General features: G+C 36.9%; 1 protein-coding gene and 1 long non-coding RNA gene across 2 annotated transcripts; one reads left to right on the top strand and one right to left on the bottom strand.

Annotated features, from left to right (window-relative positions):
- The first annotated feature begins 1,181 nt into the window (after positions 1-1,181).
- On the top strand, positions 1,182-24,823 carry LOC113051348 (very-long-chain 3-oxoacyl-CoA reductase-B). Its single transcript, XM_026215005.1, has 11 exons — positions 1,182-1,757; positions 14,811-14,857; positions 15,250-15,325; positions 18,142-18,249; positions 18,456-18,520; positions 18,650-18,694; positions 21,427-21,461; positions 22,426-22,507; positions 22,752-22,817; positions 23,034-23,183; positions 23,780-24,823. Exons 1-11 carry the CDS (start codon positions 1,601-1,603, stop codon positions 23,885-23,887), a joined length of 939 nt encoding a protein of 312 aa, XP_026070790.1. The 5' UTR covers positions 1,182-1,600; the 3' UTR covers positions 23,888-24,823.
- On the bottom strand, positions 1,633-2,919 carry LOC113051349 (uncharacterized). The gene is made up of 3 exons (XR_003276890.1): positions 2,859-2,919; positions 1,961-2,072; positions 1,633-1,770 (listed from the first exon to the last, which is right to left on the bottom strand). It is a non-coding gene; the product is annotated as an uncharacterized LOC113051349 (long non-coding RNA).
- Positions 24,824-26,349: the final 1,526 nt, after the last annotated feature.

Below are 26,349 nucleotides of genomic sequence, written 5' to 3'. Positions count from 1 at the left end.
ACACACACAGACACACTCCCACTCCCGTGTTTTCTGGGATATTTCCATAGGTGTAATGATGTTTTTACTATACAAACTCTATTATTTTCTCTTACTAACCCAACCCCTTACATTCTGTATCATTTATAATCTGATTTCCTCATTGGGACCAAAATGGAGATTTTGGATATTGCCATCTTTGTGTGGAAATATTGTTTCCATAATTTAAGGTATACCTGAACCACACATTCACTCAAGTGTTCACTCACAAACTCCAGGACTTGCTTGCAGTGCATGTGTGTTATGGGCATATAAATCTACACTCTAAAAAAGATGGTTCTTTAGTTATTTAACGTAGTAGCAATTCTATTTAGAACCATATCATCCTATGGTTCTAAACATACCATATCATCTTTTATGCTGAAATGGTTCTTTGAGTTGGGGTTCAGGGTTTTTTCATTTACCCGCTTTTTTTTACATCTGTAAATGTCTATGCCACCTGGCTACTATACATTTCTGGAGCTCAACCATGCAACATCACAGACTGTCAACAGACATCTCGACAGGGAAATGATTTTATTTGTAAAATGTCTATGCATAGATGATTGTGAATATATTTCACTGGAACTTCTTTACATTGTCTTCATTGCATTCATTTTGTGTTTTATTTCTTTATGCATTCATTCATGTTCAGTGTTGTTGTTACAGTTAGATCACTGTAATTTTTGTTACAATTTCACGTCATTAACAAACTATATCTGACACAGCTTGCCATTAAAAAAACAAAAACAAAACCCTAATAGAGACTATAATAAGACCAGGCAGACAGCCAGGTTATACAATATTAAGAAATAATTATATATATGCATTGAAAGAATGGTTCTTTGTGGAATAGGGTTATATTTAGCTTCAAAAAGGGGTTGGCTATTACTACACGTTGAAATCTAACATCTGTCAAATGTGTGTGTGGGTGTATAGGTTTTTTTCAGTATCATGTATCTGAACAAGTATATGATACATACATACATACATACACCTAGGCCTACATCCATACATTCATACATACATACATACATATACATACAAATGAAAGCTATGTTTTGAATTGTGATACAGCAGCTTTACTTTAAAAATTTCGTCCTTTGCATGACATCCTTTTTCACTCATATTTAAAGCATGGAATTTTAAAAAAGGATTTGTAGGCCTATATTTTTTATTTTATATGTCATGTTGGAAAAATAAATACATAGATTTATCGAAGGGATGTATTTTGTCTGTAATCGTAGAGCTCCGACCAAGCTTTAAGTTAAGTAAATAGTTAACAACTATTTGAGACGTCCATATATTCCTGCATCTCAGTGTTTTATCCAGTTTTAATCTTCAGCCTTCCGTTAATAGACATGAGATAGTGGGCGGTGACGAGCTATAACGAACAGAACTTACATCCAATCAGAATGCAGTCTGCAGAAAATGTAACAAAACGTATTTAATGCGGAAGCGGATGTTCTTGCACACCAACGAGCCGATAGCGTGCAGCATCACATCTATCGATATTAGTAGCAAACATTGAATACAGTTGTGATCTTGCGTGTGTGAGACACCGAGGCCCATTGAGTGTGTTATGATGGAGCAGCTGACAGATGCACTGTACTGGATCGGTGCTGTCACTGTGGCCTGGCTGTCGCTGAGCACGCTGTGCTGTCTGCTCAACGGGATTCGCGTGTGGATTGTGGGCAATGGGAATTTGATGAGGGCGTCCCAACTCGGGAAATGGGCAGGTTGGTACCCAAACTGCAATGACAGACGTAGCGAACACTTTCATTATTATCAGGAAAGCCGCTTCAACTATCAGCCATCAGTTATGTGTGTCAGCATTGTAACATGGTGGTGTTCGTATGATATTTGCTTGCAGCAATTCATACAAAATGTTTGTATGTCAAGATACATACCCTTTTTGTTACACATTTTATACATGACTTACACTCAGACTGTCTAATCGGCTTGACGTGTCCATCTTCCGATAATACTGTTTCCGGGTCCTCTACTGCTTTGGCTCAAGCTCTCGTAGCTTCAGTGCAGTGTCCGGTGTGTCCCTTGTTGTTTGAATAGATCAACAAACAAAACAACTTTTTAATAGTGAGTCACTTTATCTGCTCTATACAGCCAGCTTGCAATATCAAGTAGCAAATCAGTGGTTCATAGCAAACATCTTGTTTTTTTAAAAGAAATTAAGCAGCACGAGCAAGTAAACTTGATTGCCATTTCATGGGGTCTTAAGTTTCTCAGAGTATAAATTGTTTAACATACAGTAAGCACAGAAGCTCATAGAAGCACAAGGTCATAATGGCTCTGGGTCGTAACTGTGTGGGTGTCTGGCTGTACTTTGTAACGAAGGGATTAAAGGGGTCATATGATGCGTAATTTGCATAACGCTGCCCAAATGTTCACGCAAAGAAAGAAAGGGAGGAGTAACTTTGATTCTCGCTGTTGCCATTGGAGCCCATTGGCTAGCGGACCCCCACCTGCTAGCGTTCCATTGACTCCCATTCATTCATTCCCATTCGAACACTTTGACAGCGCGAATAACTTTACATCTGAGGTGTTTAAAGACTCCGTTTATCCATTAGTTATTTCTAAAGAAACACGAAAATGTATAAAAGGCTCCATTACCTTGTACCTTATGTTATGGTCTCGTAGAAGCAGTTTTTGTAAAAAATAGGCTAACGATTGCGTCATAACCAGCGACTCTCTGTCGCACAGTAGAGAAATTACCGTATGGACAGGAGGATAAGCTTGCAGGCAATCTTTTACTGTCTATGGGGCTATCGGGGGGACGTGGAGGCATGAAGTCATGGGAGATAATTAATCAGAATACTTACCAAAATTTGCTCCTGTTCACGCTCACCTTCTCTGGAAGATTCGGTTGGTGATTCAGATTTCTCTTGGCACAGCGATTAGAAGACGTACAGGTTGCTCATGTGACATCTACGTCATCAAGCTCAGTTTGAGTCTGCGCAGTACGCTTGTCCCCCAGCAAGTGCGTGCTTCTAATCGACTTCACTTGTCTCCATTGAATCCAATGGGGTCGCTGTGTCCATTTCTTTTACGGTCTATATGCTGGCGCCATGTCATTCGTTGTGAAAACGAAAATACTGTGTTTGGCCTTTCAAAAGAGGACACAACTAAAAATCAGTGGTTGTGTTGTATTTACAACACTGTTTTAGAACAGTTCATCCCAAATATTTAGATGCGTGCAACGCATTTTATGGAGGACTTTTTCCTAATCTTCGGAGAGAAGACTACAATGCCAGTCCTTCTGATTCACAGTCATATGTACTTTATGTAAAGGATATGCCACTGATGATTTAAATGCGAGTTTTGAGAGCTTGCTGTTTGTCGTTTCTCCGACCACAAATGGTTTTACGTATCGCATATGCGTGATGCAATGTAACATGTAAAAACACAGTACAAGTCATTATAATCATTAATTATGTCCCCACTGGATGCAACAAATGGTTCGTTTGTAATGGATTTTATTGTTTTTGTCTTGTTGTGCCGGTGTTCTGGGGACACATCACAGTATAGTAAGGGGTGTAACATTTCTGTTACATGCTTGAGGCATTTGGCCAATCACAACACACTGGATAACTGGCCACTCAGAGCACACCTTGCTTTTCAGACTGATGAGCTTTGGAAAAAAACTAAGCATTTCAGAAAGGTGGGGCATAGAGGAGAAACAATAATGTACAGTATATGGAAAAGAATGTGTTTTTTGAGACATAAATCACAAACACATTTCATTACACCAAATACACCAAATAATGTTATTTTTATCAACATCATATGACCCCTTTAAGGTGATGCTGACTTGGGTGGAAGGGATCTGGAGTTAACCAGTGAACACTCTGCCAATGACTTCTTAGCACAGTAGTGAGAGTCGTTATGCTTTATTCATAGACCTGACTTTTGGCCGTGTGCTTATCATATGTGGAGTTCCAAAAGTCCATAATTCTGTAGATAAACCTGTCACCCCACCAACAAGCTTTGCTCTGATTTTGACTTCAGCTCATATCTAATCATGTGTCTTCCTTGCTGTCAAAAATTAAGCCATTTTTAAATAGCATCTATCGATCCTCAAAAAAACAAGTATGGATCATGTCATAGTTTATCAGTCATCGGTGGGAATTTGGTAGTTATACTTAAATGCATTTAGTTTTGACCAATATAAATCAGTGCTTTTCAAACCTTTTTATTCAAAGGCCCCGATTGTCCTTCACAACATTTCAAGGCTAACTTTTTTTTTTATTATTAAACAAAAACTGATAATGTCGATTTTTAATTGTGCTCTTGAGAAGAAGAAGAAGAAGAAGAAGAAAAAAAAACAATTTCTTTCTCAAACAGGGAGTCTGGCCCACTAGGGGGGTCTCAGGAATTTTCCAAGAAAGCTGCATCATTATTAACACATAAAAATGTTCTAACTCTCATCATATAATAACTGTAAATAACCACTAAATCAGTAACTAAATATCTTGTTTCTTTTTATCTTGTTTTCAAAAAGCTTTAGTGAAAATAAATTAGGTGCATTTTAACGCATTTAAAAAAAAATTGTCTTCATAAATGTGCCCCTTTTAATCTTGAAAAAATGCATATTTTAAAAATAAAAACTTGTATAAAAGTCAGTAGGATAGTTGAATTCATACAAATGCTTTGCGTTAAGAATAAATGCAAATTCAAGTTGTTTTCACTGCTAATCTTTTAGGGTTCTGCTGTCATTGAGTCCTGATTTGTGAACCAAATCAAATTCAAAAAGATTGATTTGTTTATAAATCCCACATTTATACTTCTCGTATGATTTCATCTAGGAGAACTAGGGAGGTTGTGAAGATTTTTAATGAGCAACTGCTTAAATTTAGACTGTTCCTTACACCAGTGTTTCCCAATCCTGGTTAGATGTCTCCCCATTCAAACACACCTGATTCAACTCATTAGCTCATTATTGAAGACTCCAAGACCTCAAATGTGTGTGTCAGATAAGAGAAACCAAAAATGTTCAGTGTTGGGGATTCTCCAGGACCAGGATTGGGAAACACTGCCTTACACCGAGAATCTTAAGCCATATGATAGCTTTGTGGCATTTGTTTTTCAAGTCAGATCTTTTTAAAGAACTGCTTGATCCATTTAACTCATTGATTCAGTTATCCTGTTAAAGAAGTTATTAGCAAATTTTCTTCCTATATATATATATATATATATATATATATATATATATATATATCAACCACTGGTTCAAAATAAATAATTTGCAGATGTTTCAAAGTTTTACAAGGCAGTGCTTCGAAAGTGCCAATCGCTATATAAATGTGATTTGTTTTAACTTAAAAATATGTTATGTTAAAGGGACAAAGTTCACCCCAAATTGAAAATTTGCTCTCAATTTACTCACCCTCAGGCCGAACAAGATTTAGGTGACTTTTTATCTTCAGTACAACAGTAAAGAAGATTGGGAGATTATGGTGATTGATAAAATGCATGTCCACGGCAACCATCTTTTCCAAAAAGTCCAAAAATGATATACAGGTTTAACGCATCAGCTCAAAGGGGAAATATGAATAATCAATCATAACTAGTTATATAATAAATATTTAGATCCGCTGTAAGCTTTTACTTGACCTCTCAGTGTCAACTGTCTGTCAATTCTAAGAACGTTAATTTCCTGGTTAAGGAAAATAACTTTCTTACTGTACAATACTACTCAGAGCAAGTAGCAAAAATCTGCATGATTAGGGACTTCAGTTATGAGCAAACAATGAACAACCTCAAGTGTGATACAAGTAAGACTTTATAAACTACATAAACACTTAAACTAGTCTAACACACACACATACAGTTGGCATAGGAAAAAGGTTAAAGCTTAAGCAGTAAAGAGATGAGAAATAAAGACATGAAGCTATGATACAATTTGATATTCAGCAATTTGATATTTAGCCTGAAGAAAACGTCAGTTTCTTGGTTCAAACACACCTTTGTAAAAGGTGCATATGATAATGTATCAATTAATGAGAGTAGGTTTGATACTTGCAAGTCTCACTTGTTTGATAATGAGTGCTGATGCACTTTGGGGCTCCAGTTGGTCTCTGCTGAAGTGAATGTATTAGACCAGTTCGAATCAGAGGATCTTGATGAATGAATAGTCAAGGCTGAAGCCTGGCACAAGCTTAGCGTGGTTTTGAAGGCTCTTAGCTCAGCATCTTCTCCTGGAATTCCTGAATCTAAAAGAATTGCCCTGATCTGTTTGTAATAGACTTGTCCTCCTTTATCCAAGACAGCACATTTGTGTTAAACAAGATAAAAGAAATGAAAAATATTGGTACTGCCTTTCTAGTGACAATGGACGTTGAGTCACTATATACGAACATTGATCACAAAGAAGGATTAAAAGCACTGTCACATTATTTGGAGAAGAGACCACCATAACAGATGCCCCCAGCAGAGTTTATGTTAAAATTAACAGAATTGACACTAACTAACAATGTTTTCTTATTCCAAAATAAATTCTATAAGCAGATAAAAGGTACATCAATGGGAGCTTTCTTTGCACCAAATTATTCAAATTTGTTTATGGGTCTTTGGGTCACAACAAGAGCTGTTACAGTTTCATGCATAATAAGACAAATCCTAATTTGAAGCTGAGTCTAGAGTTCTCACTAACAAATATCCATTTCGTAGATCTGTAGATATAAAAAGATGACAATGGTGAATTGCACACGTCTGTGTTTAGAAAACCCACTGATCGGAATACTGTACTGAGGGCAGAAAGCTACCACCCACCTTGGTTAATAGAGAATATCCCTTTTGGCCAATTTCAAAGGATTAAACGCATATGTGACTCTGAAGACGTTTTTGATAAAAATGCTAAAGACATGATTCAAAGGTTTAAGAAAAGAGGATAAACACAAGACCTTAGATAAAACCTGTAGTAGAGTTAAAGAAATTAGTAGTGAACAGCTGTTGGTTCAAAAGCCGAGGCGACAACAAGAGCCAAACCAAGTTTATTTTGTTACACAATACAGTAGTCAAGCCAATGAGATAAAGCAAATAATCAAGAAGAATTGGGACATAATAATAAAAAGTGATACCATCTTAAGAGATGCACTACCGGAAGTATCTACTATCACCTTTAAACGAGCTCCGAATTTAAAAGGAAGTCTTGTGAAAAGCTATATGCCTCCTGTACAGAATAAAACTTGGCTAGGCACAAAATGAGGTAACCATAAGTGTGGAAACTGTAACAATATGGTCAAGACCAATACTTTTATAGATGTGACATCAAATCGTGAATACAGTATATACTCATTTATTAATTGTAATACCTCATTTGTTGTCTATAGACTAGAATGTCGTTGTGGCTGTTTTTATATTGGAAGAACCAAGCATTAGCTTAAAGAAAGATTAGCAGAGCACAAATATGACATAAGAACAAGTAATCACCAATACCCTATGGCTCTACATTCTAAAGAGGCGAGCCAGAGAAGTTGCGATACTCTAAAATCTTTGGGATAGAACATGTTAAATTATCACCAAGAGGGAGAGTTTTTGCTATATGCATCTATATTGACATTTCAAATTGTATCTTGATATGGAAAGTGGTAAAAACATAGAAATTAAAATCTGAGACTGAACATATTTATTAGAGCATAAAATGAAATTATATATTTTTTCACAATGTAACTTTTTTCCTTAACTTGTCTTATACAAAGCGACTTCTTCCTAGATGTATCTATTTATATTGATTATTTTAAATTATCTTGATGTGGGAACTGGTTAAATATTGAATATGTGACTCTTGTCTACAGTAACTTGTTGTAATTGCTTCTTGTCAGGTGATTCCTGTGCAGATGAACACCTGTGCTTCTAGGTCATGTGATCACATACAGATATATGGCATGCAGTTTAGAGACTGCCATTTTGAATTTGCCCTGAAGAAGGCCACAGAGGCCGAAACATGTTTGCATGTTTTTAATGGATAGCCAAGGTTAAATAAAGTTTTTTTTAACACATATTCCTTGTGAGTGCCTCAGAACTACTGTTTATTTGGGTTACATTATTTATTATTCCTCTTGCTGGACCTGTCTGCTGCTTTTGACATGGTTATCCACCAGATCTTCCTGTCAACCCTGTTGGCTAGGGGCATCTCAGGAACTGCACTCCAGCGGTTTGAGTCTTACCTTTCAGATGTATATTGGTGAGGTGTCCAAGTTGCAACATCTAATTTCTGGGGTGCCTCAGGGCTCAGTTCTTGGAACATTTATTTTCTCTGTCTACATTGGCATCACTTTGTTCTGTCATTTAGAAACATGGCTTTTCATGCTGATGACACTAAGCTCTACCTCTCATTTCCATCCTAATGATCCGATGTCTCAGCTTGTCTAACAGACATCTCAGCTTGTCTAACAGACAATTCTTGCTGGATGAAGACCATCACCTTCAACTCAACCTTGCCAAGATAGAACTGCTTGTGGTTCCAGCAAACCCATCGTTTCATCACAATTTCAGCATCCAGTTAGGCACATAAACCATAACTAATTCAATAACAGCCAGAAACCTTGGAGTTATGATTGATGGTCAGTTGACTTTCTTAGACCACGTTGCTAAAACTGTCCAGTCCTGCTGATTGCTTTATTCAACATCAAGAAGATCAGGCCCTTTCTTTCGGAACATGCTGCACATCTCCCTGTTCAAGCTCTTGTTCTGTCCAGGCTGGACTATTGCAATGCTCTCTTGGCACGTCTTCCAGCCAGTTCTATCAAACCTTTACAATTAATCCAGAATTAATTTTTAATGAGCCAAAAATGATGCATGTCACACCTCTGCTTATCGGTTTGCATTGGCTACCAATAGCTGCTTGCATAAAATTCTAGGCATTGATGTTTACCTACAAAACCACTACTGGCTCTGCACCCCTTTGCCTAAATTCATTACTTCAGACTTATGTTCCCTCTAAAAGCTTGCATTCTGCAAGTGAATGTCGCTTGATTGTGCCATCCTAAAGAAGCACTGCCCAACTCAATCAGAGCAGCTGATTCCTTAGCCTTCTTCAAGAATCGGCTAAAAACGCATCTCTTCCATCTTTATTGGACCCACTAACTCTAGCATTCTCTATTCTAATTCTATTCTTATAAAACACTTGTCCCTTTTAGAATTGCACTCTATTCATATGCTGCTTAACACTAGTTTTCTAATCTTTTTGTATTCTATCTGTTTTAAATGTATATTTACAACATTATTACCTGTAATCCATAGCGTCAGTCAAATGGTCTGGTTAATTTCAGCAAATTTTTCTTTTGAACCAGTTAACCAAATTGGACTTAACCACCTGAAACAGCTCTTTCTCATGAAAAATAAGCTTTTTTAAATGCTATTGGAGCATGAGAATCAACATGTGGCAGTTGCTGTCAGATTTCATTGGTGATTTCAAATATGAAATTTAATCGTAAGTGTGGTGACCAGTTTTGGAGAATTTGATGTTTCTACATTCAAAGACATAGCAGCTGCACTTACATGCCCGAGAGGCGTTTCAAAATTGGCAGCTGAGTGAAATGACTTGCCTTGAAGCAGGGATCCTCAAATCTGGCCCACGAGATCCACTTTCCTACGGAGTTTTGCTCTAACCCTAGTCAAACAAACATGAGAATGCTAATCAGTGTCTTTAGTATCATTAGAAAATACTAGGTGAGTTTGATCAGGGTTGGAGCTAAACTCTGTGGCAGATTGCCCCCCCAGGGCAAGATTTGAGGAACCCTGCCTTAAAGAGACTTTGGTTCTACTTAAGAAAAAGTCTCCTACATGGATGGCCTGAGAGTTATTAAATTAACAGCAAATTTTCAATTTTGGGTTGACTATCCCTGAAGTAGGTATTATCTTGATAATACTGCCATTGTCTTCATTTCTCTGCCATTATTATCTGCATGTCAGTGTCTAGCTACTTTTGTGAATGAAGGCATTTGTTGGCTAAATGAATGGTTGGATGTAATTTACTAAATGGGAACTGCAATTGAACATTTGAGTTCTCTCGTATATTTACATCTCTCACGAAGAGCACCCTCTGTAACACGTGCCTCGTCTCCTTGTTTTGCACATTATCTCCCTCCATTTAGCTGTCTCTTTTATTGTCATTACCTCCTCTTCCTCATGGAACAGTGCACACAGTGTTTCCTCTTCATCCTTTCTTTCTCTCAACTTCTCTGTTCCTTTTACACTGCTCTATTATTAACCGATAAAAAGACCAATATATACGTTTTTTTTAAATCATTCAGTCAGTTGAAAACAATACTTTAAAAAGTAACATGTCTCTCTCTCTCCCTGGTATATTTCTTAAAGCCTGAATATGAACTGAGGAAGTGTAGCTTTACAGCTCATCCATGTCCGCTGTAAATGTGTGATTCATCTTCTTTCCAAGGAATTTGCATGGTACAGTGGCTTGTCATTTATTGGGAATTTGAGTCAAAAATACTGATATCTGTGTGTTACATGTTCGCACGGTCATGTGCATTTCACCACAATGACGTGACATAATTATGAATATTTTATATGTAATATTTCAACAAGAAATATGATATTGACTGCAATTCTCTATTGACGTGGCTTTAATCGAAGGCTCTGTCCTCTTTTGCACATTGTTCTGAATGCTTCATTAATAGATATTTATGAACTGCTGTAATGCTACTGTACTGCACACTCGATTGCAGAAAACATCCACATAGTTCTCCCCCTTTCTGAAAATATCTTGCCTCAGGGAAAAATAAATGCATCTCGCTCTATTTTTAGAGCAGCCGATTTTAAAACCATCCTTTTGAACAGTGCTGCTGATGTGAAACAAATAAAGCTGTCGAGAGAGGCACGTGGCACCCCATGCTATTTAAAGAAGCATGTTACTGGGAGTGGGGGCCCAGGAGACGCTTTGAATCCTCTACTGCGGCATCCAATGAGGCGGGAGGATCCCGGTCTGCGGACGGGAAAGGGGTGTGCTATTACATAACACTGCAAACATGGGAACATCCGAGGGCAGTGAGAGATGGCACTTTTGTTTTTCTCAAGATTTCCAGGTTTAAAAGAGCGAAACTTGTAGGCTTGGTGGAGAAATAGGTCTACTTATTACAACCCCTTGGGTAATAAATATATATTTATCTGCTATTGTTAATCACTTAATCTAAACCTGCAATGAATGCTGCTCCATAATATGTAAAAAAAAAATTGGCAGCAGTTAGCACAACATTTGGGTCCAAATAATGGTGTCTACCCTGTTGTACAGCTTCATTCTTGTTGCTTCATTCAGTAGCTCCTCATAGTGTGACATTTCAGCTGGATGGAATGCTGCATCAAATGCATGGGTTCTCCATACGGATGCATGTACGGCCTGGTGCATGAGCCCGGGGAGGAAGAGTGCAGTGCATGCGATGCCGGGGGAAGCTGAGGCTCATTTGTATTCAAGTGCTGCAGCTGTTCCAGACGAGGCTGCAGTGCCTGCCTGGTATTTTTAATCTCCTGTTCTTTTTTTAGCCTTCAGAGTATTTAGCGGCAGCAGCATCGGTGTGCACAGTGAGGGGGCATCTTCACTCTTATAAGATCATTTCTCGGTTGACCAGACTCCGGCATTTATTCTTTTAATGTAGCTCGAGGTTGACAAAACACACTTTTCTTCATGCTTGTAATAACCTGCCAGTCACTAATGTGTAATTAACAAGGGGTGTTTCCCTGTTGCCACCTCACATGTTCGCAAAACTGAAATGCTTCTCCAGGTTGTCTGACCTTGTGGTTTTAGTGGAAGATAATTTAGCATTTTTCTCAGGTGCTTTTCATATGTCAGATAGGAAGGTGACTAATGTACAGTTTGTGTGAGAAATTAATTAATTCACTGGGCTTTTTAATGTCATCGTTTAGCTTTATACTTTAAAAATAACTTGAATCACACTGACCCAAATTCCTCATCATTAGCTTTGGCATCAACTTCTGAAGATTTTTCTCTGATCGTTTTCTAACAGATGATGTTCAAAATCTGTGAATGCTTTCACTCAAATGCAGGTTTAGTGCTGCATCGCAGGAAATATTGTGCTGGATTTTTTGAAAAAGTGCTGGAATCCTTGTATTGCAGGTTTGGTTGTTATATTTTACTATGACCGTTTTCTTGAAAAAAGGCAAATTAAGTGAAAATAGTTTATAATATATACACTATTGTATTGTTCAGAAGTCGGTGGTCAGAATTTTTGTGCAAGGACACGCTGACTTAAACAAAAGTCTCAAAAGATTTTAAATAAATGCTGAATCCTGAACCTGAATCCTGAAATATCAGCAGCACAAGTTTTCAACACATCATGTATCATGTGACACTGAAGTAATTGCTTCTGAACATTCAGATTTGCCATCACAGGACTAAATGACATTTTCAAATAAATTAAAGAAAAATAATCTTTAATATTTCACAGTATTACTCTTTTCATGCAGTTTGGATCAAATAAATGCAGCGTAGCTGAGATTTCTTTCAAGAATCAATGTTATCCTCAGTGAAATAATGCAACAAAGTGAGAATCATTTGTACTATAGTCAAAATCCTTACATTTTGTACAGTTTTTCTGTCATATTCTGTTTATTGTTAAGTGAGATATTGTGTAAATTCTAAAGGGATAGTTCACCCAAAGATGATGAATCATTTTTTATTTTTGGTGAACTCTTTAAACACAGTAAGCAAGTACAACCTTGACTGGTACATTACTTATCTTATATGAAGCTATTTGTGTTTTTGTTTAAGGAACACATTATAATGCATTGACATTTTCTTCATAAATTTGTCATAATTGAAGTAAAGCACAAGGCTACTTTGCTGTTACGAGATTCTACAAACGTTAGACTCTTGAAATGCAAGGTGATTAAATAGCTAATGTAGTTTGTCGATTGTGCTTTACTCAGAATAGTCATTGTGAAACTGTTCTTAATATTTTTGCACCTTTTCTGTAGACCGGATGTGAACAAATGTATATCCATTACACTGGATGTCTAGGTAAACCGTATATTACTTAAGTGATGTGATACAATGGCACTAAACACGTGAGGTAGGGCTGTGCAAAAAATCAAATGCGATTTTCATGCACATCTTATCAGTAAAATGCTCCTTTAATTAGAAGTATTATATCCAGCACGTGTGTTCAGATCAGGGTTGCCAGGTTTTCACAACAAATCCTGCTCTGTTGCATCTCAAAACTAGTCCAAAACTAATCGCGATTCAAGGAGGTTCCCAGATAAAAAAAAAATGCTTCCCGGGGTTAAAATATACGTTTTTTTTTTTGGCATGGTTGTCTTGGTAAAATTCGCATTTTAGGGGCTAAATATCATGTTATTGGGTTGCTTCGAACAGCGGACATGAAAAACAGACTACTCAGAGCCGTAGTCTACCGACAACTAACACAAAAACGCTTTCAAAATCGACAAAGAATCACCACCGTTTTTAACATATCTATTTTTTTGTAGATTGTTAGTGAATTACGGCTCGGTGTAGTAAATGCCAACTGGTGTTGCCAAGTCTGTGGCTGTTTTTCATGTCCGCGGGTCGAAGCGACAATACCAATAACGTGATATTTAGCCCCTAAAATGCAAATTTTACCAAGGCAACCATGCCATAAAACTTACATTTTAACCCCGCAAAGCATTTTTTTTATCGGGGAACCTCCTGGAAATGCGATTGGGCTAGTTTTGGACTAGTTTTGAGAAGGAACTGTGCAGGATTTGTGGTGAAAACCTGGCAACCATGATCCGAACGTACGTGCTGGAGATATACTTCTAATTACAGGAGCGTCTTTACTGATGAGATGTGCATGAAAATCGCATTCGATTTTTTGCACAGCCCTGACGTGAGGTCTTTTAAGGTGTAGAGTTTATCTGAATAAGACTTGCATTCATTCACATTTCCAGCATGTGTTGCGGACATTGCCCAGGGTGTGTTATGAGATGGAGGCTTTTTGCCATACAGCAGCATTCATAAAAATTTCCCTCTCTCAGTTCTCACCTAGCCGTACACGCTCTGAGCGTTTCGGCCCAACCAGTGTTATTTCCCCTCCGCTCATGTGGAGTAATGTATTGTAAATGTGCTTAAAAATAACTGGGAAAATGGTTCCCTTGCCTCTAACTGTGTGCCGCCCCCTCCCAACTGTACTCTGCTTGCCTTTCACTCTTCCCTTTTCTATTTTTAACTGCCCCCAGGATCAGTCCTCATTCGCTCCTCCCTTGCACTGTCTTATTGTTCGTCATCCACCCCTCCCTCTCCACACTCTCTTGTGTTACTCCAGCCGGTGTATGCGGTCTGCCCATGTAAATCTTTAATCAGTGCTGGCATCTCTGACACCAAAGATGCCAGGCTAAAGGGTGGGGATGTGTGTCCTGTGTCCTTGTTGCCCGGTGAACAGGGAACAGAGCATGAATTCAAGCTTGTCTGCTCTTCCTATAAATGTGAAGTAGTTTTCCTCTTTGCTTGCCTTCAAGCTATTTTTACAAAGGTGAACTGTGTTTGAGGGAGAACGGGGCTTGTTGTCTAGGTGTAGCCAGGACAACTAATCAAAAATGGTAAAGGAACATGCTGTCAATTGCATGCTCTCATCAGCAGACACCCATGTTTAACGTCTGATAATTTGAAATTTAATTGAATTTGAAATGACAGTAACAGCTTGCACTGTTTATTAAAATGCATAATTACACCTCTTATCAGTGCGTCTTACCACGTAACTCAACGTATGTGTAATGTATTTAGAGTGTTCGATAATTTACAATCTCTGTCTTTTTCTCTTTAGTTGTGACTGGGGCTACCGATGGAATTGGAAAAGCCTATGCGGAGGAGGTAAGATTCCTCAGGTTTTATTTGTCAAGTTTTTTTTTTCCCCCTCTTCATGGAAATCACAATGAGTCATCAAACTAGAGGTCTCAGTCAGAGTTCAGGGAGAACTCCACTCTCAAAGGTTTGCCTCGTACAGTCGGCAAGCATTAGCCACCCTGCTGCTTCTCCTTTCTACCAATTGATGGCCTTTATGAATTGTGCTTTTTGTTATATACTGTTTTGATTTGATTTTGTAATAGTGTACTAGGATGATTAGGATCATTTTGATGGTAATACGGATAGAAATGGATGATTTGATTGTGAAGGCTGGTTTACTGTAATGACGATCTGATCATAAGTGATTTCAAAATAATCAAAATAAAATAAAAATAAAAAATGTTTCTGATTCTGCGCAGCTTGCTCGACGAGGCTTTGCAATCGTTCTCATCAGCCGTACTCAAGAGAAGCTGGATGAAGTGGCCAAAGCTATTGGTACGTGTCTGCTTACAGGTGCATTTAAAAAAAATGAATATCATTGAAAAGTTCTTTTATTTTTGGTTATTTAATAAAAAAAAAAAAAGCAAACTTTCTTATTCTGGATTTATTTTATTTTTTTACTCTGATGGTTGTGACTTGATGAAATGAAAATAGAAAAAAACATTTGTATCTCAAAACATTTGAATATTTTCTCAAAGATAGTCAAAAACAGATTTACAAAATAGAAATGTTCAAGATGTCCAAAGCAGGTTTAATTATGCACTGAATACTTGGTTGGGGCTCCTTTTGTATGGATTACTGCTTCTATGCAGCATGGCATGGAGGCGATCAGTGGCACTGCTGAGGCGTTATTGTAGCCCAGGTTGCTTTGATAGTGGCCTTCAGCTCCTCTGTATTGCTTGTCAGATGTTACTTATCTTCCTCTACGCAATACCCCATAGATTCTCTGTGAGGTTCAGGTCAGGTGAGTTGGCTGGCCAATCAAGCACCATTATATCATGGTCAGCAAACCACATGGAAGTGGTTTTGGCACTGTGGGAAGGTGCTAAAGTCCTTTTCATAGCTTTTCAAGTCCTTCAAACATCTCCATAAAGCTTATCAGCAGATGGAAGCATAAAGTGCTCCAAAATCTCCTTGTAGATGGCTGCATTGACTTTGGACTTGATTAAACACAATGGACCAACACCAGCAGACGTCACAGCACCCAAATCGTCACTGACTTCACACTGGACTTTGGATTCCTCTCCTCAACATTGCCTCTCCAGTCTTCCTCCAGACTCCAAACCTTGATTTCCAAATGAAATACTAAATTTACTTTCATCTGAAAAGAGAACTTTGGACCACTGAGCAACAGTCCAGTTATTTTTCTCCTTACCCCAGGCGAAATGCTTCTGACATTTTTTTCTGGTTCAGGAGTAGCTTGGTTCTTGGGATGTGACAGCTGTAGCCCTTTTCCTGAAGACGTCTGAGTTTGGTGACTCTTGATGCGCTGACTCCGGGTTCAGTCCACTCCACTCCTTGTGAAGCTCTTCCAAGTTCTTGAATCAGCTTGTGCACTTTTCCCCAGTCAACTTTCTATGAATATATTTTGATACAGCACTCTGTGAACAACCAGCCCTTTCAGCAATAACCTCGTGAAGGGTGTTGATGATTGTCATTTGGACAACAGTCAAGTCAGTAGTCTTTCCCATAATTGTGGCTGCATGTTTTAAACTAACCCAAGAGGTACACAGTATATATACTCAAAATTAAACAAACTAATCAAGCTCAAAATGGAATATTACCATTTTTTGAGAAGCTGATATTTTTATTGTCCTAAGCTGTAAGTCATAACCATCAGAATTAAAACAAAAAAGAATCTTGAAATATTTCAGTTTGTGTGCAATGAATATAGAATATAAGAAAGTTATCAATGTTAGTGGCCACAGCCATATAATCCTTGTTGCCCACTGAAGCTAAGCAGGGTTGTGTTAATAATTGTTTTCTTTATACAACTGGCACCACAAGAACAAAGCAAATGCAGGATCTCCTAGTATGGCATCGTTCAATGAATCGCAGATGCCCCCCCCCATTAATTTTTTCTTGTCCTTTGGTTGGATGACTCCTGATCTGAGGAGGATGGCATGATTTAGAGCATGCACGCACGTGTGTTTGCCCATGTGCTGGAAAATGCGTTTGTGTTTGCTTGTGTGCAGAAGACCTGTGGGGTACCTATTGTGAGTGTGTGTGTGTGTGTGAGAGTCGTGAGGAGCAAGTTCCGCTCCTGTTTGTGAGGCAGAGTGTGTCTCCCTCTGCTAAATGAATGTGGATGTTAATGAGCGGAGTTATTTTTAGCTCTGTGTTGAAAGGCAGGCACTCTGCCAATTGAGCTGCCTGGCTGCTGCAGCAGAGTGCGACTTTTCAGATGGAGGTGGATCCTGGAGATGACATGGCGGGGATGAGAGAGAGAGTAAGAGAGCATCGAATGGAGGAAATCAGCCCAGTGACCGTCTTCCCTAACTTACTTTTAATGAGAGGCATTTATAACGGCTGTTTTCTTCTAAAATAGAAGTTAAATTTGGAAATGAAGAAATAAAGATGTAAACATTAGTCATTAAACATTAGTCATTTTATATCTGTACTAAAAAATAAATGTAGTATTCGTTTTCTTAATTTCTCGATTTGTTTTTTACAGTTAGATATGAGTAATATTTCTCATGTTTAATATTTTAGTAGTAATAATAATAGTAATAATAACAAAAACATTATTATTACTATTATTGTTGTTGTTGATTTCTAATCACAATTTTGGGCCAAATTGTGCAGCCTTGCAAACAAAACAAATTTTGTTTGTTTTTTTACAAATATGCCCAATCATTATCACTTTCAGAGCTTCTCTTGCAATACAAATTGGGTACAAATTTGACTCATAAAAAATCCTGAAGACCTGGCTTAAAAATAGATACCATCATACACCAGTACAGCAAATTCTCACCATGTTGAGATTTATTAGGATATTGCATCTTTTTAAACCACCATTTTCCGAGTGTGACTTTCTGAATGCATACCGTGTAAACATGTCAAATTCCTTTCAATGAAGCAGGGCAGTGTCTTCTACAGCGAGTATGTGAATGGAGTTCTCTGTGTTTCTTTTGTTCACTCTCCATCCATCCAGGTTCTCAGACCTATTCCGTAATTAAAGTACTTTTACAACGGAGGGTTTTAGTGTATTTAACAGAATTGAATGATGCCCTGGTGAAGAGAAACTGCAGTCTAAGTGACGTGCATTCCTAATGTTTTGAAATGGTCTGCTTTTCCTTTTGTTTCACCAGAGAACAAGTATAAAGTAGAGACCAAAACCATTTCTGCTGACTTTGGATCTGTGGACATCTACCCGAAGATTGAGTCTGGACTGGCCGGACTGGAAATAGGAGTATTAGGTGTGTTATGCAGTTATGCTTTAGTATTTGCTGCCAGCTATGGGAAGGTGAAGGGAACTACCTGTTTCCAGATCTCTTTTTAAAATAATATTTTTTAAATTTATTAATTGTATTATTATTGTTATTATTATTATTATTATTATTATTATTATTATTATTTGAGCACCTTGCAAGTCTTAAATTTTGTATGTCTCTTCTTCCTGCAGTTAACAATGTTGGAGTATCTTATTCCTACCCAGAGTTCTTCCTCAACATTCCTAATATTGACAGTGTGAGTTTGTGTAGTCACTTGTGCATTACGCAAAACTTCCATTTGATTAATAGAACTATAATTGTCTGTTGTGAGTTGTTTTGTTGCCGTTTGTTTTGGTTGGTAACGCATTGACAGTTGTGATTGCAGTTCATCAACAACATGATCAACATCAACATTACATCAGTTTGTCAGGTAAGAGAAAGTTGCTCCTCACTCAAGAAACAGCCTTTACTCATTCGCTGTGACTCTGAAAATAAAGTGTATGTATAAATTAGAGATGTACTGATACAAAATTTCTCCACCAATATGATAGCCGAATATTCAGAATGACATCTGCCTATACTGATAAAAGTATCTCCCAAATAATGTTGAAAACTATGCCAGGGCCATCTCATGGTACGTTACTTTAATATTAAAGGTGCTTATTTTAATGACCTATAATGTAAGCACCCCATTGCTTTACATTTAAGAGCGTCAAAACAGCATTTAATGTTTGAATTTTGTACAAATGAACAATTTCAGAGCTGATCAAGAAAACAAAAACAAAGCACAAAGCTCTTTGCAATTACTAGATTTATTTAATTTATCTGCTAATGCTGATTGGCCGATACATCTGTGCATCCTTAGTATAAATGACAGAAACAGTCATAATAACATAGTTTTTATAATTTGTCATGTCACAATTTATTTTTTGGTAATTTTTTGCTGGTGTGCTTTTAAGACTCCGATGCATCTCAATAAATTAGAATGTCGCGGAAAAGTTCATTTATTTCAGTAATTCAACTCAAATTGTGAAACTTGTGTATTAAATAAATTAATTGCACACAGACTGAAGTAGTTTTTGGTCTCTGGTTCTTTTAATTGTGATGATTTTGGCTCACATTTGACAAAAACCCACCAAATCTCAACAAATTAGAATACTTCATGAGACCAATTTAAAAAAATAAAAAAATTTAGTGAATTGTTGGCCTTCTGGAAAGTATGTTCATTTAATGTACATGTACTCAATACTTGGTAGGGGCTCATTTTGATTTAATTACTGCCTCAATTCGGTGTGGCATGGAGGTGATCAGTTTGTGGCACTGCTGAGGTGGTATGGAAGCCCAGGTTTCTTTGACCGTGGCCTTCAGCTTATCTGCATTTTTTGGTCTCTTGTTTCTCATTTTCCTCTTGACAATAGCCCACATATTCTCAGTGGGGTTCAGGTCTGGTGAGTTTGCTGGCCAGTCAAGTACACCAACACCATGGTCATTTAACAAACTTTTGGTGCTTTTGGCAGTGTGGACAGGTGCCAAATCCTGCTGGAAAATGAAATCAGCATCTTCAAAAAGCTGGTCAGCAGAAGGAAGCATGAAGTGCTCCAAAATTTCTTGGTAAACAGGTGCAGTGACTTTGGTTTTCAAAAAACACAATGGACCAACACCAGCAGATGACATTGCATCCCAAATCATCACAGATGGTGGAAACTTAACACTGGATCTCAAGCAACTTGGGCTATGAGCTTCTCCACCCTTCCTCCAGACTTTAGGACCTTGGTTTCCAAATGAAATACAAAACAGTCCAGTTCTTCTTCTCCTTAGCCCAGGTAAGATGCCTCTGATGTTGTCTGTGGTTCAGGAGTGGCTTAACAAGAACAAGAGAAATACGACAACTGTAGACAAATTCCTTGACACTTCTGTGTGTGGTGGCTCTTCATACCTTCACCCCAGCCTCAGTCCATTCCTTGTGAAATGTTTTAATCGATTTTGCTTGACAATCCTCATAAGGCTGCGGTTCTCTCGGTTGGTTGTGCATCTTTTTCTTCCACACTTTTTCCTTCCACTCAACTTTCTGTTAACATGCTTGGATACAGCACTCTGTGAACAGCCAGCTTCTTTGGCAATGAATGTTTGTGGCTTACCCTCCTTGTGAATGGTGTCAATGATAGTCTTCTGGACAACTGTCAGATCAGCAGTCGTCCCCATGATCGTGTAGCCTAGAGAACCAAACTGAGAGACCATTTAAATGTTCAGGAAACCTTTGGAGGTGTTTTGAGTTGATTAGCTGATTGGCATGTCACCATATTCTAATTTGTTGAGATCGTGAATTGGTGGGCTTTTGTTAAATGTGAGACAAAATCATCACAATTAAAAGAGCCAAAGACTTAAACTACTTCACTCTGTGTGCATTGAATTTATTTAGTACACAAGTTTCACAATTTGAGTTAAATTAATGAAATAAATGAACCTTTCCACAACATTATAATTTATTGAGATGCACCTGTAAATGCCTTTTTTGTAACTGTAATGGTGTCTGTGCAGCGTCCTCTGTATTAACATACTGTGTCTTGGCAGGCCAAGTTTCTAAACACAAAATAAGTGCCGTTGGCATGAAATGATGATTGTCATGTTTGTATGTGTTAATATATTCATTGATTTGGAATTAGAAAGTTGCAGAACTCCTTTGTGCACTGGAAAGGAAGGTTTTGCATTCTGATTGTAAAAAGTGTTTTCATATTACATGCAACTTTTATTCTTTTATCAAATAATTTTTTTTTGTCATTATGTGATTAACAAATTTGACTCATTCATTAAGTATTTACCTCACTTTCTATATATAAACACTTGTTTGTACTCCCCAAAGTTGTGTGTAGCTCACTGCATCTGCAGGTCTTTATTATAAGGTCTCTGAAAGTTTGAGTCTATGCTGCCACCTTCAGGATCCAAAATGTACTATTAAGTCTATACAAAATAAAAAAAACATGTCCATTCATTGAAGTGGGACAGATTTAAGGTTTAAAATGTGAATGCATGCATATGTGAAATATTACTGAAAAGATTGTTGGAATTGAAACAGATTTTATAATAATTTATTTTATTTATTTGTGTAGTAGTCTTTAAAGCTTGTAGATCTGATTCATATTCTCTATCCCTGCACTATTGTAGATGACTCGATTGGTACTGCCCAGGATGGTAGATAGGTAAGTTTAGAAATGACCACACTATGATTCTGTTGACATTCAATTTATTGTTTGGTAAAGCAGATGGAATGATTCTTTCTTGAAGAATTATGACTAACTAATATGTCCACAGGAGTGTGTCATGCACATTTTTATGTGGTTATTTTTGTGCTGTTCAGTCATCCCATTCAAAACCACTAAGTTTTGGCCTTTACTTCTTGCACACTTCAGTCCAGTAATCATTAACAAATGTTCCACTCTGACATTTTTGTCTCATTGACAATTAAATGTTGCATGTCTTGTTAATGATAAGCTGTTTAAGGGAGCTTTAGGGGTGGAAATGGGATCCAGGGGGTGGAGATGGGTAGGTTTAGGGATATGTAAAGTGGGAGGAGTTGGATCTTGAGATGGAGTTGGTGCACCACTGTAATACCAGTGTACTTACATGGTAACACTTTATTACCCAAAAGTGATGTTAGTCCTGTTACACATTAATAATTTCATTACCAAAAAGTGTTATCAATGTCATGTTACACATTTGTACTTACACATACCATGCAGTGGGTTGTTAAATGTGTGTAGTTAGACAAACATTAGAGCTATAGATACTGTGTATCAATGTGTACTTACACTGTGGTTACATACTATGCACACATCTAGGTACTATGCAAGTACACAGGGTCTTCCTAAGTTTGGAGAATAAAAGCCATTCTAAAAGTATCTGTAGTTCCTCCCATCTAGAGCCCTAGAGTCAGGTGTGCAACTAGTACATCATGAAACATGGACACCAGTTGCAATAGCAACAGGGATGCAAGAATCCATTAGCAGATACCAGTGTGTTATAAGGGATAATGCTGTGCTTTCAAAAGAGTCAAGTGAAAATGAAACAAATACATGGGACATTTTAAGCATTGTTGTATGTAGAGAACATGCTTGCATGCCGCTCTACGAACATTAATCGCTGAAAAAACACAACTCTTTCCAGGTCTAAAGGAGTGATCTTGAATGTTGCTTCAGCGAGTGGCATGTACCCATTTCCTCTCCTCACCCTCTATTCTTCCTCGAAGGCAAGTCATTTTTCTCTTACTTGGATCAGGTCTTCCATGTCTTTTTGAGAAAACTCTGTCTGGTCTTTTGTTGCTAAAGTGCTCCGAGGATGTGGGTTTATGTCTAGCAGCACTATTTTGAGACAATTAGTTGTTTATATTAGAATGCTACTGCAGCTTGATGCACTGGGTTATTAATATTTTTTTTTTTTTACTTTCATGATTTTTAAGGACACACTTTACATGATTATTCTCACACCTTCAGGCCTTTGTGGACTTCTTCTCCCGTGGTCTTGCTGCTGAATACAAAAGCAAAGGGATTATTATACAGGTAATTTATTGACCGTAGCTTAAAAATTAAAGTCAATACAAAATTCAGACATCATTATATTAGTTGTTTACTAAAAAGAGTGACATGTAAATATGCATAGATGAATTTAAGTATAATGCCATTTGATATCTATCTATCTGTTTTTTTTTTGTTTGCTAGTAATAATATGATGTTCAGTGCTTACACTGATAATATGTCTTGTGTAACTCTTTGAAGAGTGTGCTGCCGTTTTATGTGACGACCAAACTGAGCAAAATCAGGAGGCCCACTCTTGACATCCCCTCTCCGGAACGCTATGTTAAAGCCCAGCTGTGCACTGTAGGGCTGCAGACTCAGTCGAATGGTTACTTCCCTCATGCCATCCTGGTGAGACCCTCTTAAAATGCCTTCATCTTTAATTCAGTGTTCAGGTCTACAGTGAATTCATTATACATTACTCTTCAAAAGTTTAGGGTCAGTAATATTTTTTTTGTGAGAGTTTTTGGAAGAAATGCTCACCAAGGCTGTATTTAATTGATCAAAAATGCAGTTAAAAAATTAATATTATGAAATAATATAATTCAAAATAAAATGTGTTTTGTATAAAATAATATATAAAATAAAACTTTTGTTGAAAAAATTTGTGGAAACTGTGATATTTCTTTCAGGATTTTTAGATTAATAGAAAGTTCAAAAGAACAGCATTTATTTGGATATTTAAAGTGGATTATTTTTTTTTATATTATAAATGTCTTTACTGTTTTTTTTTTTTTTAAATCAATTTAATGGAGTCTTGCTGAAAAAAAAGAATTGCACTCTCCCCAAAATTTTGAACAGTAATCTACATTCTACAAACTATGCTTAATAGGACCATTTGGAATGATGCTTGTATATGATATAAACTATAGTACTATAGCAGTGGATTATTTTCATATTCTATTTTTTGACAGTCTAACAAGTCTGTTATTATGTCATTGATGCAGGGTTGGGTGACAACTGCTCTGCTTCCTGCAAAACTTCTCAACAAATATGTGTTGAGCATGGGGTTGTCCCAGCGTGCACGCTATCTGAAGAAACAGAAGCAAGGTTAGAAACGGAAAAGGAACAGACAGAGGGATGGTGTGATTTAAAGGAAAGGAGGGACCAACCAACCAACCAACCAAATAAAATAAAATCCCCAATCTCTCTTCCCTTTTGCTATCAGGGGGCAAGAGCTCTCACTGCTCCTGAGATGGTTCAAAATGTATTTTCCAGACATTAGCATGCTGTATTGAGTCGTAGCTAACTAAAACATTATTTGCTTCAAAAGCCTTTGCTGGCAAACAGTTCTTATTAGTTTGGTAAGACAATTATAAAATAGCTGAACAGTCACTAAATGAAAGTAAACGTTTAAAGAGAGTAAATTAGTAGTTCTCTGGTAATAGTCATCTGATGAACATAAATAATAAGAAAAATGTTCTCAACCTGAATGAAATGTCTATTTGTGCAACAACATTTCCGTTAACATAATTGATATGACTGAAATTAGGCAGGTTGTCGTCAATCATTTAAAAATCGCATCTGTAACATCTACAAAATGGTGCACTTATAATCTTGGTCCGTATTTGCTTTTTTTTTTTTTTTTTTGACTCGGCAGTTGTTTACAAACTAAATGCACTATGTGAACTATCTGTGCCCATCACAGATGGTACTGTCATTTCTATCTTTAGAGCATCTTTTGGAGATGTGATAAATATTGCACTAACTTCTTTGTGGAAAGTTTGTATACGTCCTGTGTGGTTTACCTTTTAATGCCGGTACTGCTGGTGACAGAAAGCAAATTTCAAAGCTAAGATTGTTATTCTGTTATTATCCGGTCAGTGATAATGCAGTATTTTGTCCAAAACAGAATTCCTGAATTCATTATAAATGAAACTGTTCTTGGAAGTCATAAACAACTTTTACAAGACTAAAGTCTAAGCCCTGAACTCAAGTATACCTGCTTGTGAATTGATCTTGCATTTCAAATAAAAACATTTCTAAAAATGTTGTCAACTCTTGTGTTTGATGGATTTGATGGGGGTTTGGTTTGGTCCTCACACAGCACACAGTGTGACCTATCAAATATTACTATATATAAAAAAATAATAATAGTGACTGATTGCAATTTATTTAGTTTTTTCTTTTTTTATATATAAAATAATAAACTAAACAAAGTTTGTTACTATATTATTTTAAAATAAAAAGGGAGTATTAAATACAAATGCAGTTATTTTATAGTAAACTTAAAAGAAGAAATTTTAATATATGTATTATTATTATAATTTTAGATTTGAACTTTCATCATTTTCAAACTGAAAATCAGCAAGCATTTATTTTGGCATGTTGCCAGCAAGTAGGTATATGTGCTTCCGGGTTTAGCGCTGCTGAATGAAATGTCAAAGTATTGCATTGTGCTTTGAAAATCGTAGTGGGTAGCGTAGACTTTCAATTTAAATAGAAATCGTATACAATACAGTTTGTCAATCTAAAATGGTAATTTTGCATTAACAGCTGTCAACCAAAATAGAGATTTTGTAAAAAAAAAAAAAAAAAAAAAAAAAAATACACTGCTTTACAATTTTTCTGGATTCTTTTGGTCAATAATTATGAAAAAAAAAACTAGTTGAACTTTAATGCGTTTAGAAGAGAGGCACATCCAAATATACCCAAACACCTATAAAGCCTAAACGAAAACTCAAAACTTCACTAAAGTAGGTGATTCTCAATAGGTGATTCTAAACAAACATGCCATTTTTTTATGGAGATCGGACCACAGGTGACGCTATAAAGTTTCAAAAACACTATATATATATATATATATATATGGTAAATGACTTCAAATTTCAGAAAATGTTTACATATTCACACATACACTAGATCTTCACATTGTTCGATATATCTCCTCATTCTTAACAACTTTGCCTAATATGACCACTGCAAATGGTTCTTTAAATGTTAGAGATTATATAAAAAATCTACTTTATGAACTAGTCTTAGGTTTTTAACTCAAAATCAATTAAATCAATGCAGTACAATTTTCTGGTCTATGTCAATAATTATATATATTAGAGCTGGGAAAGTTAACACGTTAATGCATTAATTGATTAACGGCAACAATTATTTTATCGCGCGTTAATGAAGTTTTTTTTATTATGAAAGTCCGTTGATCACTGGCTCTGAATATTCAAAGACAAATCATGGGTCACAGGAGGGGATGCAACCTATCAAAATTATTTAGGCTAAGCATCAGCATTCCCAAACCACAGTCTACTATTATTTCTAACATAGAGCAACAAGCAACATTGGAAGTTGGAAATAGGAAGTTTCCAATAGCACGCAAAGACAGCAGAGAAGCGCTCTCGCTCAACACAGTGGAGTGAAACAGTTTGTTAACTTTGTATTATTATTTTGAGTCGTATGTGATGCGGTAACATCCATCTCACAATATATTGCTTTAGATCTATCGCTTTTGCCACTCAGAAATATTTCCGCAATCATGTAGCATGTATCAGAAGCAGGGGCGGATTTAGAC

This window comes from Carassius auratus, chromosome 32 (genome assembly GCF_003368295.1).
Source record: "Carassius auratus strain Wakin chromosome 32, ASM336829v1, whole genome shotgun sequence".
In the NCBI taxonomy this organism is placed as follows: domain Eukaryota; kingdom Metazoa; phylum Chordata; class Actinopteri; order Cypriniformes; family Cyprinidae; genus Carassius; species Carassius auratus.
This window is presented reverse-complemented; position numbering and strand designations above follow the sequence as displayed.

Excerpts from the sequence above, each read along its gene's own strand:
- LOC113051348 (XM_026215005.1), top strand. The coding sequence starts at position 1,601 with ATGATGGAGCAGCTGACAGATGCACTGTACTGGATCGGTGCTGTCACT. Across the intron at positions 1,758-14,810 it reads CCAACTCGGGAAATGGGCAG|TTGTGACTGGGGCTACCGAT; the intron begins GTTGGTACCCAA and ends TTTTCTCTTTAG. Across the intron at positions 23,184-23,779 it reads ACTTCCCTCATGCCATCCTG|GGTTGGGTGACAACTGCTCT; the intron begins GTGAGACCCTCT and ends TCATTGATGCAG.